Here is a 14413-nt window from a genome sequence, read left to right as displayed (position 1 = left end):
ACACACACACACACACACACACACACACACACACACACACACACACACACACACACACACACTCCCTAGGGTTCTGTTGTGGCTGCGGCAAGAAGCGCCAGCTGTCCATATCAACAACTCCCCCAACACTCATACACACAAGGTGTTTTTGTCAGACTAGCCTGCAATCTCACTGTGTTATACATATTATACACTGCTCGCCTTCTAAGACGACATGATTCAATCTCATCATTATCGTAGGGTTGGCTGTGGCAGCCATGTTGTGTGACATAAACTGCGGTACAAGGGCAGAAGGAGTGGAGTGGAGGGAGGGGGGGGCCAGGTGGTTTCCATTAGCTCTCTCCATTTCAAACAGACTAACCAGCCGGTCAGTTAGGAAGGAAGGAGACATGCTATGGCAGCCAGCCGCCTGCAGCGCCAAGCAGAGTCCTGCTGCAGTGGAGAGCCGGGATCAGCAATGTGGACATTATTGTGTCTTTGTGTGTTGCAGGAGTGTGCTTTTTTACAGATAGGAACTGGCTCTATGACTGCTAAAAGCATGCCTTGTATATGCGTTGGTGTGTGCATGTATATAAGTCAAAGTACACTTGTGAGCGTGCAGAAATAGTGGTTATCAGTGACCTGTGCATGCGCATGTTCTTGCTTCTAGGGTGTCTCCTATTGATCCCTCTATGACAGTGTGTATAATCTCCAGAGAGAGGATCTATACTCTGGGGCGGGGTGGTGGACGAGTGTGGAGAACAGGCTGTGGAAGGGTTTTTGTCGGGGCCTGGGGAAAAAGGTGAGAGCTCAGCCACAGGACACAGATCGATTTGGCATGTCTGTTTGCACTGTTCACCCCAGCAGCCCACCACACCAGTGGCCTGGGACAAAGTCCCCCGGCCACCGCCGCAGACACACTCCTCCATCCTTTTTTTTTTTTAAGCACTGGCCCGACTGCACACCCATCCAATCGATGTGCACTAAGCCGCCTGAACCCATCTTCGAGGGATAGAGAGGCTGAGCAGAGAGATTGGGAGGTGGCTGCAGATTGGGAGTGTGCAGACGGCTTCACTACTGGCTTACCTATTATGTCTTATGTGATGACACGGGCCTGTATGTTTTTCTAAAGCTCCCTGTGTCAAAAGCAATCAAAACAGCATTTTTGGTTCACAAATTCTTTCTGATTCTGCCCCTCTTACCGTCACCGAGTTCTTCTCTCTCCCCATGTCTGGGGCGGAGTAAATCCCTCTCCAGGGGTGGTTAGTTTTACATATTGTGTGTCACTAGACGGATATAAAAGGATTTAACATTTAGTAAAGCATAATCCATCGCAGGCTTTGTGCCTGCCTAAGCTGCACGCATCAAATCTGATTGCAAGAAGGCTGCTACCAATGACCAAGCAGGAGGAGGAAAACACGCACTACACACACACACACACGGCTTATCACTTGAACAATGAGCAGAGGAGACAGCAGGAGGTCAGTTGCTGAGGTGGAGGATCTTCTACATTGACAATAGGAGGTAAATTACAAACTAGTGTACTGGTGCTGGGGCCACCGCCTACCCAATCCTGGCTCATCCCTAATCTAAACCAATCTAACAGCAGCAGTCTCTGCGGAGGGAGGGCAGGTTGTGATACTCGAGCCGCTCTGTTCTCGACCTGTCAAACTAATTGAGGGAGAAGACAGGAAACATAAATATTCCCCATCAACCAGACACTGGCTGTGCTTGTGCACTCGGATGTGGAAATATAAATATTCGGCAGGGCTAATCCACTGAGACAGTCGACTTTGTTTATGTGCCTTTTGAATGTTTCATTGATGTGACTGACTGCTTCCGTCCCCCTCTCTCTCTGTCTCTACCCCCCCCCCCCCCTCCCTCTCCGCATGGTTAAGTATAAGACAAAGCGCTGGTGCTCTCTCTATTAAACATGAAATGCGGCGCAAAAAATGCTTGAATGGAGTCTGTTGCTGAGAGTTAGAGAAACAGAAATAGAGAGTGAGCAACAACGAGACTTGGGTTAATGCTTTCTAGAGGTACTCGTACTGATACCGGTGCAGACAGAGATAATTTGGCCGACAAGATTACGCAGCTAGACGGTAAGTGTAGGGTGGAGAGGTCTGGCTGTTTCACTGCACCTACTTGAAGTTGTCTCTTTGGTATTTGAAAAGGAAAAAAAGGGAGGGAGTGTTTGGGTGGATGTGTTTATGGGCAGGTAGTTGGAGAAGTCAACAATAATGCAATGACAATAACATACTGGTTGTAATTTCCTACAACCCCCCCTCCTCACACTACTTGACCTTTTGCTAGCTGCTAGATAAACGAAAAGACACGGGCGGCAATGATTCAGTTTGCAATGCGGATAGCAGCGAGCAGTAGCTGAGAGCACACCACTACTACTACTACTACTACACACACACACACACACACACACACACACACACACAACTAGCTGGTCTGGCTTCCTTCCCGACAGTGAGTGTTGACCTCCCCCCCCTCTAACACAACCAATTTCTAAACAGTAGGTGAAAGAGAGGCCATGTTTACAGCTGCGGAAAAGGTTGGTTCTCCTTTTAGCCTTGTGCATCAGACGGAATAAAAACACGCTGCAGCATAGCTCAAACATCTCTACAGGAAACCAGAGTATCTTTCGGCCCCGGAGGAGATAGCATACATTCAGGGAGTAAGACGGTGTTGGGATGAAATCATTATCGTGGCTGTCGTCACTATCACATCATCCAGTGAAGCACCACTTTGCTTTATTGACTTAAGCCAAGACAAAGCACAGAGTGGGTCAACTTGGAATTGATTGTATGACATATTGGCCTCTAGCCTGAGGAAGTACTTCTGCTGTTAGAGAGTTGCTACTCTGCAATCCCTCAGCAGCGTATTGCAACAGAGACGACCGCTTCTTTATGAACAAAGGAATTCATCTTTGATTCAGTCAAAATGTGTCTCAATTCTTCCCCCAAAACAGCTGATTGACAACAAAGTGGGATATAGTGATTGTGATGTTAAACTGGGAAATTGATTCATGGAGATGGAATAGTGTTCACCGCAGTTGGGGACCATGCAGATGAGTGCAGCCCACCCGCATACCCACTTAATTAGCCGTGACTAGGACTTACCTCCGGGTCTGTAAACAACATCGTCTTCCGTGATGAAGGATGTGATTTCTCCGTTCTCCGTGCGCTCGTAGCGCGACTTCCTCTTGGGCATCTTCTTCTTGCCCTTCTTGCCGGCCTCCTCCGCCGTGCCGCTTCCTCCGCCCGTGCTGCCGTTGTCGTTATCCTCGTCCTCGCTGTGGTCGCTCTCGGCATAGTTCTTGGCCCCGCCCTCCAGCGTACAGCTGCGCCGGGGCCTGGAGCTCTCGCTCTCCCCATCCTGCCGGCGGGACTTACCGGACGACTCTCTCTTGTCCCGGTCCCTGTCTCTGTCCCTGTCCCGCTCTTTCTCCCTCTCCTTCTCTTTGTCGGCCGTCATGATCCGCCACGTGCCTTCCTCAGTCCTCTCACGGCTGGGCCTCCGTGAAAGGTAGACTGTGAGCCTGGGCTTCAGTCTTCTGAATTTACCAGTCAAATCCAGGGAAAATTTGGCCACACCAACAACCCCAGTGTTTCAGAAAAGCTGTGGACAAGAGAAGAGGGACAATTAGCATAACTCATTATCCTTATAGTAAGGAAGCAACATTTTCTCAGTAAAAAGGTTTTTTTTGTGCTGGAGGAGATCTTTTGTGGGGGAGAAAAACAAGATTAGTTCCTGGAGATCAGGCAGCTGTGCTGACTCTTCTCAACATCACAGTAATTGTTGGCACTCCCCTCCACGACCATGTATACTCTGGAGAGCACTGAGTAGCTTTATCAAAGAACAGAACCTCCTTGCTTCCTGCTCAAGCATATTTTCATTCTTTCAGAAAGGCAGTAAAACGGAGTTATTAAAGGGCAAAAGAGTGGAAAGAGAGAGAGAGAGAGAGAGAGAGAGAGAGAATGACAAGTGCTACATGCACAGTATTTGTAACACAATAAGCTTAAGGGGAGTCGTAACTGAATACGCATAGAGAGGTAGTGCTGCATTGAGGATCAGGCTGGCAGCCAATAGAATTCCTCGGAGATAATGTGTCGAGGGGCTTTTCGGCACAAGACGCTGCTTGTCGCCTTCAATGGGAGAGAAGCAGCATAAAACTCAACGACGGCGTTAACTGACTAGCTTTTCTGCAGACCATCTGTGATGACACAAGGCTGAATTTTACTCATCTGTGTGTGGCAGTGTGTGTGTGTGTACTCTGGCTTATTGGACAGCACCCCAACCCTCTGCCCGTCACTGCTGTGTTAATGTGAAGTGACAGCTCTGGAGGGAAGAACACAGCAATCCACTGGGTAAGGAGAGGCAGAGGAGAGAGGCTGAGCCAGTCATTTGCCGTGCCGGGTCCACTGCCAGTTTCTACTGTTGTTCACTCAAAAAGGAAACCCAGCTCCCACTTCCTCATGCCATAATGAAATCCTCCGTAAACAGTGAAGTGGGCAAAAGCTGAAGCAGCACGCCGTCTGCACCACACTGCCACTACACACTGCGCCTACAAAGGAGGCTTCTCATTTACTGCCAGTGTTTACACCCCCCCCACTGCAACAAATTAACTAGAAATAGTTATTACAGCCCCCAGAGGGAACAGACCAGGCAATCAGCGCCCGCGTTACCATGGTGGTGATAGCAGGGTGGGAGAGGGAGAGTGAAAAATTAGGAAGGGGAAGAGGAGATGGAGCCAGGTGAAGCAGACTCCGCTTCGAGTGGAAATTATACAGCGTGTCTGCAAGGGGACGTGCGTTTATTGTAAAGGCTGGAGAGAGAATGGGATGTAAAGAGTAGAAGGAAAGAGGAAGGTGGAGAGGGTTTTAGCATGCACACACACACACACACACACACACAGAAGCGTGTTTGACAACGGCGCTCCTCAGCAGCGGGTGCTGTCATCTCACGAGCAGACACCAACTGACAGGGCAGCTGCTCTTGTCGTCGGCTTCAACACAAACACCGGGCCTGATTAAACCGCAGCCTCGTCACAGCCCCATTAATCACCTAATGATGAGTTACCACGGCGACCACTGGGCCGCCAGCGCACGCATATGCAGGAAGCATATTAGTGCGCAACACAGAGGACGCAAGGGCTCAGGAAAGGACACGCACACCTCGATGCGGTTACACACCTCTGTCGGTGTGTGCCAAAATACATACTGTGCCCCCCCTCCTGTGTCCATATCCAGCAGCATGACTCGGAGGTGTGAGGAACATGAAAACATTGATGAAGGTACCATTTGATTGCACGGCTCTAAAACCGGGGAGCTGCCACAATCCGTGTGTGAGCTAAGCAGCACTACTCCCCTCTAATCAGTAACATAAGCCTCTTCCAGCGAGAGCAACGAGGACCCTGAACTGTTGCAAATGGAGGGCCGGCCCGTTCTCCTTTGATGTCGTGGGCCGCTGTAAGCCTCTATAAGTATCTTAACAATCTAGGTGCTATTAGCTCACATCTGGATACACTTTACACACAACTGCCTCATTCAAATTTCTGGATCTCCAATTACATAGTTGTATTTATTCATAAAAAACTCCCCGTACGGACATGCGCTTACTCTTAATTAGTGTTCAAACTTTCACTAGTCACTCGCTTAACAATACGTCTACGGTTCATTTGTTGCACATCAGCAGCTGCAGATACATGAGCAATCTGAAGTCGAACAAATTGAGTGAGTAAAAAAAAAAAAAAAAGGTGCGATTTAGTGTGAAGTAGCGCCACCGTGGCAATGAAAAGTCATAATGTATTGATGGCTGACAGGGAAGAGAGCGAGAGCGAGAAGGCTCTCCACCCACAGCCCGAGAAACAAAGTGCTCAGTAGAAAAGCAGCGCCGGCTGCCTGGCCGATGAATAACACTGTGAGGGGGCAGGTGAGGCTCGGAGCTATTACACATCAATCACTGGGCCGGGACCCTTTGAAAGATACCAGCTGTCTTAATGGAAAAGAGAAGGGGGGGGAGGGGGGGAGAGAGAGCAGTGGCTGGAGAGGTGGTTGAGGGCGTCCCAGCCAACGTCACCTAATCCACCATTTACATTACTGCAATGGAGTCAAGCACTAGCAGCCAGCGGGGCCCTGCTCAAATACATTTCTCTTTTCAGAGGCGGTAGAAATGAGACCTCTGGCCCGAAAAACCACACAGTTTGTGGCTCGATTAACACAGCATCCCCCACAATGGCCACACAGCAGGTTTCTGTTACTAAACACAGCTTCTTTTTGGTTGTTTTTCCGCTCCCGAACAGCCTTTTAAAAAAAGAAATTCCATGTTTTATTCATTCTAATCACTCTCACATTTACCCAAATCCTCATCTCTGTAGTTTTAAATTAAAACATGTCTACGGATAAACATCCAAATTAACACGCTTTGCTTGAGTACCTATAAAGCTGTAGGGTTTCTTTTTTTTATCCCGCCAAATTTTTTTAATTGAATATCTTGGATTTAAAATTCGCAAACGCTGGACATTTTATTCATACAGCATTTTTATTTTAAATAATGGAGAAACTAGAATTTTCTACATTTAAATGCACAATTGAAAATAAAGACAATATAACCAGCACAGTGATCCGCTCAGTTTTGGGAGAGAGAGAGAGAGAGACGGAAAAAAAGTCATTCATGGCATATTCAATTGGAGAATTATGAAGTAGCAAAATGTGATTGACAAGGATTTAGGGCCGGCTTTGCGGAGGGATTGAACGAAATACTCGCGTGAATACAGATTAGAGAACAACGTTAGCATGAATATACACAGGGTTATTAACAACGAGGGCAACTCAAATTGATCCGAATAAAGCAGCCAGATCCTCGGCAGTGGACGGATCCTAGCTGCGGTGATGCGGAGCTGCAGCGGGTTTTCTTCAGCTCCAATCCATTACTCGGTGCGATCTAATCTAAGCTGCCATCCAAAGGCCCCTAGAAACAACAGCACAATGAAAGGCTCAGCTGGAGGCGAGGGGGAGACCACTTCATAAGGGATTCTCTGTGGTCTCTGCACGCCGCCTGCTTTGTCTTACCTGGTGCAATCACGGCTTGCTTTATTCTCCGAGGCCCTCTCTGTTTTAGCTCACATTGGCAGGGCAGAGACACTTGTCTGCTCCACTTGTTTTTCAATTCACTGATGAGTAACCGCATCTTTTTTTTTTTCTCTGCTAAAGCTGTGCTCACAAAAGGCTCTATTTTTAGTCGGCATCCGGGGTTAGTTTAGTAGGTAAAAGCCGTGCTCGAGAAAAGATAGCTTGGGGCTTTCCAACATTTAAGCTTGCCTTGAGACTCCAACGGTAAAAAGGCTGCTGCACAAGAGCAGATTCTTATGCAAAATGACACCGTGTGCAACATTAAACTATCACTGTCTCAAAACATTAAGAGAATCTACTAAATCTTCCAGCATAGACTACCGTCTTTCTGTAACGTAAACTGACATCCACAAAGACAAACATATCCTCTGTCCAACAGTCCACAGGTACTTTCCTCCACAGACATGAGGATCAGACTGTGTGCTCCACGGGGCCTAAGCCTCTACTCCATCTAGTCAAAAAAATCCTCCTCTAGTCCCCGAATAGGCCCTGAGGGGGCGGCTCCACAGCCCGAGATGTCCATTATGTACAGGGTCTGTGACCAGGACTTCATTTCGCAGCCTTAATACCAGTTACTTCCAGACACGGTCTCCCTCTCGGTCGGCCACGTTTTTGTCGGGCTGAAGGCTATTTCGGCAGCTCCGACTGCTTCGCCGGGCGTCGTGTTTAGACACGGCTCCTGAGGGAAATGCCAGGGTTGTCCATTGTCACCCTTTTCCCCTCTTCCTCTACACGAGGCACTCTTGAGAAATTAATAATTGTGAGCGGGGCCGGTAATGGACCTCTCCCAATGTGTCATTGATAAGAGCAGCAGGGGAATGTGAGGTATGTGGCGGAAGGCACAGCGCTATCATGAATGTGTCTCTTGATTGAGTTCCCCTGTAGATTTGTGGGCCGTGTGAATAAAGTGCCTGATTTGAAAGGATTTCTTGTGTCTTTCACCTCTCGAGAGGCACTGACGATTCATTTTTTCATGAATTATGCTGTTCTAATGGAAATGTACCCAAAGGTAGAACTGAGGTCAGGAGAGGTATAAATATGCACTGGGGACACATCCAACCCTGACTTGCACTTAAAATTATTGGTGTCATATGTGTGTCTTCAAACATGTATCTCTATAAAAATGGAGCAGAGCTGTAAAGGGGGGGGGGGGTTACATGACACTTTCATGTCAGATGTGCATAGAAAAAAAAGATTTTTTTCATCTGTTAGAATAAAAGGACTCTTGAGAATTTTAATATTTGCGCACTCAATCATGCACCACTTGCACTGATATCCTACAATCCCCCCCCCCCCCCCCCCCCTCTTCCTCCAAGATCAGCTCAACGATTGCATCCATCAGGATGAGGAGGTGAGGAGGAAATGTATTCATACGGTTGCCCTACATCCTCCAGCTACTCTAATCACCGTGCCACACAGAGTGGTGTGCCAACACAGAGGAAGAACTAACATAAATAGATGAGAGCGACAGATAAGAAAAGCTCTGAGGTTTCACATTGGCAGCGCAGACCGGCGGGGTTACTGAAGGATGTCTGCGAGAACAGCTCTCAAAAAAACGAAGCCATTAGGTCAGTACACAAAACCATTTTTTCCGCCTAAATTATTTAGTCGGCAAACTCTGCTCCATTCTCGAGCAGATGGTGGGAGGAGGAGGATGATTTTGGGGGGGGGGGGGGGGCAATCCCTCCATTCAACGTCTTAGAATGATCCGAGCCAAAAAAAAACCCACCTCCACCTCTAGATACCACAGGATGGTATTACCTCTAATTAGGAGGGGCTATTATTTCATATGCAAAGGCCTCTCCTCTAACTACCAACTGCCACCCAACCATCACGACTGGCTGTCGTTACGAAATAAATACAACAAAGGATTTTTTACACACAACATCTCCCTTTTTGTTTGTTACCCTACGTGCTAATTTCAGCATTCTCGCAAACCGCACAGCCATAACTCCTGAGTCAATGTGTGACACTGTAAACAGACGGCCCGAGTGAATGTTCTCCAGTTGGAAATGTGTTTGTTCAAGGAAAAAGGGGGCGGCTTCAGAGAGCAGCCAGTGGGGGGGGGGGGGAATATTCAGTGTAGCGTTCAGCCTTGTCATCCACCATCTCAGTGGTGTGGGCCGGTGATCCTAGGCAGAGGGGAAAGCACTCTCTGCAGTGCGCATGGGAGAATAGTATGAATCAGGAGTCTGTAGGGCCTCCTTGCAGCGAGCCACGCTGCAGCCACAGACGGGGCTGTGTTGTAAATATTGCCTTATTCTGGATCTCAGAGAGAGAGAGAGAGAGAGAGAGAGAGAGAGAGAGAGAGAGAGAGAACACAGCTTGGGGGAAGTGGCCAGGAGTGATGAAAACACTGCTGGAAACAAGCAGGATCAGAGCTTCCATATCCTCAGAGGACAACTCATAAAACATGCAGCAGCTGGGACCGGGGCCTCTTACAGCAGTGGCATTTAATGCACCCTGCCACAAACACACACACACAGGTTACAAATACACACCGTTAATTTAAAAGAGTCTCAAGGAGTCAGGCTTTACTACCTGGACCACAAGCGAATACTTCGGCCTATCTAAAAATACACGCCGGCTATGAAAGGTAACTATTTTCCAAAAGCATTAGCAGCGGGGGGGGGGGGGTGAGAACAATGGGCTTTTGGGAAAATATGAGAGTAGAAACTGGATATTACGCAGCGTGCTGTAGTGATCCACAGATTAACTCTGCCTGTTCATGTGTGAAATGGAGACTTGTTCCCCGACTGATAGTGTGCTGTGCCTCAAGCAAACACAAGCTGCATATTTTTCATCTTTCCAAACACCTAGCGACTGCAATATATTGGATTACATATTGCATCCTTCACCCTGCAACAACAATGACACATTATTGCCGACACTGGATTGCCTCGGTAGCCAAGTGGCTACAGCACATTTAACTGCAACGTGCTGGTTTCAATTCTGGCCTCAGGACCTTTGGTGTAGGTCATACACACCCCCCCTCCCCCCTCGCTCTCTCCCCCATTTCTACACTGCCCTCTGTCAAGTAAAGGTGAAAATGCTCCCCATAAAATCTATTTTAAAAATACCAGCCGACACAACATATCTCAAGCAGACTACAGGCCCGTTGACTCTGTTTAAACTGAAGGTGGATGCAGCCGGCTGTGCGGCTGAGTTGGTGTGAATAAGCCTCAGATATTCTTGGAATGTTAATGTTAGGCTTTGACCGTGGCAGCCTCGCCGACTTCTCCTCTCACCGCCGGGCCATTGTGATTGATGACAATGAAAACACAACGTAGGTCTGCCGGTGTCAATAACACTCACAATACAGAGATCATCGCCTGAACGATAGGCTTTCTTCATACAACTAAATAAAAACAGGAGAAGAAATATATATACTGCTGGAATAACTGTTTATACTGCACTCAATTACCACGACACAATTGTTACCTAATCCCATGCTTGCGTTGTGATCTCCTATGCATGAGCACGCCATATGCTGTGCTCATGCATAGGAGATCAGCCTCCAGTAGTCTCTGAATGGAAATCTAGGAGGACACCTTTGAGGAGCTACAGCCTTGTTAAAATAGCATCCCGCCGCATCTGCAAGCTTATAAAAAGCCACTGAGAGCATATTCACTACAGTACAGCATTCATCTAAGTGTACACACACACACACACACACACACACACACACACACACACACACACACACACACACGTGTCAATCTAAAATGTGTAGGCCATTGACACGCACATTTACAAGCACACACATACGTATATAAACAAACAAAAAGCTGCTGCTGAGCAACTGTATTTGCAGTGCAGGTCAGACTATGTGCTCAGCCAATAAACGGCGGGAGTGTAATGTGCCTTGACCTTCTATCTTTCTTTCAGCAGCTCCTTACATATATTGCTGTCTCCCCTCATATATCACCCGGGCAAATGGCGCCCTTCACCCTGCTCCCTCCTGTGCGCCCCCCCCCCCCCTTAAAAGGCTGAGGGGACATCTTTGCCTGCTGTACTCAACTGACAGCCCTGGCAGCTTCCTCACTAAGCACAAGGGGAGGGGGGGGGGGGGCAAGGCTCGTCGAGGGGGAAATGCTGCAATGAATAATTATGTTTCATAACATGCCCCCCCCCCCCCCCTTTATCAGCATCAAACAATAATTAATGGGGAACAAGGGGCACTGAAGAGTCTGCTTTTCGCTTTCCAGAACAAGAGGGTCAATATGCCCTTCAACCCTTCTCTCTCTGCTCGCCGTCAGAGCGGGAGACACCTCATCCCTCTCAAAAACATGCTCGTAGCTTATTTATGATGCCAGTTGCTCTCTGCTGGAGAAAAAGCAGCGTTCCTGCTACACTCAGCATAAAACTGGCCGGATCACTTTACGCAGCGGTTCACTACTTCCGTCTCCACACCTCTCCTCAACGATTCAATAATGAATATGAAATGCCAAAAAATTGGCGGCTGAAAATACGGGCGCTATTGGACACGTGCTTGGACTTGATTAAGTTTTTGTTTCACGTTAAAAAAAAAAAAAAGAAAGAAATCTCTGATCAGCAGTAGCAAAGCCAGTCCTGATCGAATTAGCTTTGCACTAAGAGCTCGATTGATCTTGGCACTCGTCTGTGCAGATGAGACCCGGAAAGGCATCTGGTAATCCAATAGCAGGGATGGGGAAGTGCTTCAAGGACTCGGCCGTGTTTACCCACCTATTTCCTACACAAAGAGGCAAGGCGTTAGCACACGCCGCTCACCGGACTGATTGGAAGCCACGGGGCCTTGGGAGCTCCGGCGAAATGAAAAAGAGTCGCAATGTCACCAAAAAGCAAGGTACTTGAAAGCTGAAAGTAATTGCTTTCGCCATAGCTATCGTGTAATGAGTAAACAGGATGAATCAAGCGGGAGCCAAGATCAGTTTTTAAATGAGCTGTGCGGTAGCATTCAAATCCTAATACAGGCTTCACTTCATAACCCCAGCCACAGATCTAACAGCAAGGCTGACAGCGTTTGAACAGGTTCTATTCACTCGACTGTGACAGTGTGTGTTTAGGAGAATAGATGTAGAGGGAATCTTTCTTTACACCGTGATAACTTCATTGCGGCGCAGCATTTGTGCGAGCCTTCGCAATCAATTTTGCATGACATGAATGACATCAAACAAGAGCCCAGGGGGGGGGGGGCAGCGAGCACGTGAAACCAAACAGAGCAAAGCTAAGGTAGTAAAGGGCAAAACATACAGCTGTTTTGCTTGTAGAAATAGTTCAAGTGAAGTGCGCCTCGATAGCGTCGCTGTCGTGCATTAGCGCAGTTTGTAACACACACACACACACACACAACACACACGCACTCCATCAAGGGTTCACGAGTGAATGACCGATAACCAACTGAGTGCGTTTCTCTCCTTCATATCGCCGCAGTAAGAGCAGAGTGAGAACTCTTCAGCGACCCACAGACACACCGCAAACACACACTCCTCTCATACCACACTAATAACCTTGGGCTGTCTACCAACCCGGCGACTTCACGGAACAGTACGGGCTCTGAATAGAAGCGCCGTTTCTCACCGGCAGTCAGTAACAGCTCTATTTCAGCCACCCAGTCATTAAATATTTATCTTAGCAGAGTTTGCCGATCACACCAAGGTCATAACCATTAAATAAATCTAAATCTGGGGCTTTCTGTTGGCCTCTCACCCCCACTGCCACAATAAAGACCCCCTTTTCCCCCAAAATGATTATCTACAAGTGTCCCTTTAATCAGCGCATGGCAGGACTATATCCCTCAACAACAGTCTCAGAGGAATACCTTTCTCTGAAGCCCTATCCGGCCGAGGATCTCCTTCACTGACAGCAGGCTGAGTGAGTGGGAGTGAGTGTTTGTGGATGAAAAGATGTGCTGCTAACTCGCTACGGTGTCCTCTCCCAACCACCTCAGAACAAAGGCCTCCATTTTGAAGTGGAGTTACGGTGTCGCGGCGCTCTGTTTGCCGTGTGTCCTATTGCTGTCTGTCCTCTTTGTTAGGCCGGTTTTTTTTTTGTTATGCTCGCGAGATAAGCCGCTGTTGTGGGTGGCTGTGTGTACTACAGCAACCGGTGTACTGCTTGAGTGCCAAAGCTGACAGTCTGTGGGAGGGATCGTGGGCGTTATAGATCACTTGGAGACAGATGTCCAGCGTTGCCCCAACGCTGACTCAAACACCCCCCCAAACAAAACTGTGTTTGCAAACTGCTTCCTGGTTGGTCTTCAGTTGATCTGTATCTAGCCAATAAGAGTCCGCTTTCTTTATCGTAGCAACATTCCTCTTTTACTGGCTGAGCTGCGTCGTTCTTTATTAAAACACAAGAGGTGGAAGTGTACTCTGCCTCCGCCTGATAAATATTACAAGCTGTCTTGTGCAGGCAAACAAGCAACCTGAACTCGACACCAGGCTCAAGCAAACAAAGAAATGCGAGTGTTGAGTGAATGCAAAAAAAATTAAAATGAAATGAATATTGCGAATGCCTCTGGAGAACAAATGACTGACGGGGCATTGGCAAGACACGCCATCATTGTCTAGCATGAACGCGGCGAGATTCTCTTCTGCACTACACAAGTGTCACGCTCCAATAAGCAGAATCAAACCCTTTGAGCATCTGTTGTCGTAATCTCTCCCGCTCTTTTGTTTTTATGCTGCGCCGTCACAGTTAATCATTTCCTCAAGATTTCTCACATACGATGATGCATGTTTGAGTTGCAAAGCTGAGCGCACACAGGCCGGTAAAGCAAACCGTTGAATCCAAAAGAGTGTCCGGGCAGAGCTGGGGAATATTAACTCAAGAGCAAGGTCGATGGGACGAGGTATCAGCACGCTGCCTTCCAGTTTCCTCTGGTTTACATATCTAGATTGTGCAGTCATCCCTTTCCAGAAAGAATCACCGCCAGCAAAAACAATTACCCCCCCCCCCCCCAAGCCTCTCACTGACTGCCTCTGCTCGACTTGACAATCAAGCCCATTAGATCATTCCGTGAATTAAAGCTAGTTAACTAAAAGCACTGACACACATCAAGAACAGTCATTAGCCTGTCTTTTTAGCATAAAAAAACAGGAATGATGTGCCGGTTCGTAGAGATCATCTCCCTACATGCAGCCTGGGGGGGCGGCTCTTACAGTCTACCTCATTATTTTTTGGAGGAACGAGGCCGCTGATGAATCCTGTTGGGTTAAATGTGAGGTGCTCTCTCTGTGACCGGGCCCACACACACACGCCCACACACACACACACACACACACACACACACACACACACACACACAC

The 14413-nt window shown here is 47.9% G+C and overlaps 1 protein-coding gene across 1 annotated transcript in view; it reads right to left on the bottom strand.

Moving 5' to 3' along the window:
- Positions 1-14413, bottom strand: part of LOC116382232 (arginine-glutamic acid dipeptide repeats protein-like) — a 28930-nt gene that overhangs the window by 8781 nt on the left and 5736 nt on the right. Inside the window, exon 2 of the mRNA XM_031845113.1 lies at positions 3111-3609. Coding sequence (XP_031700973.1) covers positions 3111-3465 — 355 coding nt within the window. The 5' untranslated portion in view covers positions 3466-3609. The remainder of the gene's footprint in view (positions 1-3110; positions 3610-14413) is intronic.

This window comes from Anarrhichthys ocellatus, unplaced genomic scaffold, assembly GCF_004355925.1.
Source record: "Anarrhichthys ocellatus isolate YVR2014 unplaced genomic scaffold, GSC_Weel_1.0 scaffold5, whole genome shotgun sequence".
NCBI lineage: Eukaryota > Metazoa > Chordata > Actinopteri > Perciformes > Anarhichadidae > Anarrhichthys > Anarrhichthys ocellatus.
Note: the sequence above shows the minus strand (reverse complement) of the source record. Positions and strands in the feature narration are given on the sequence as shown.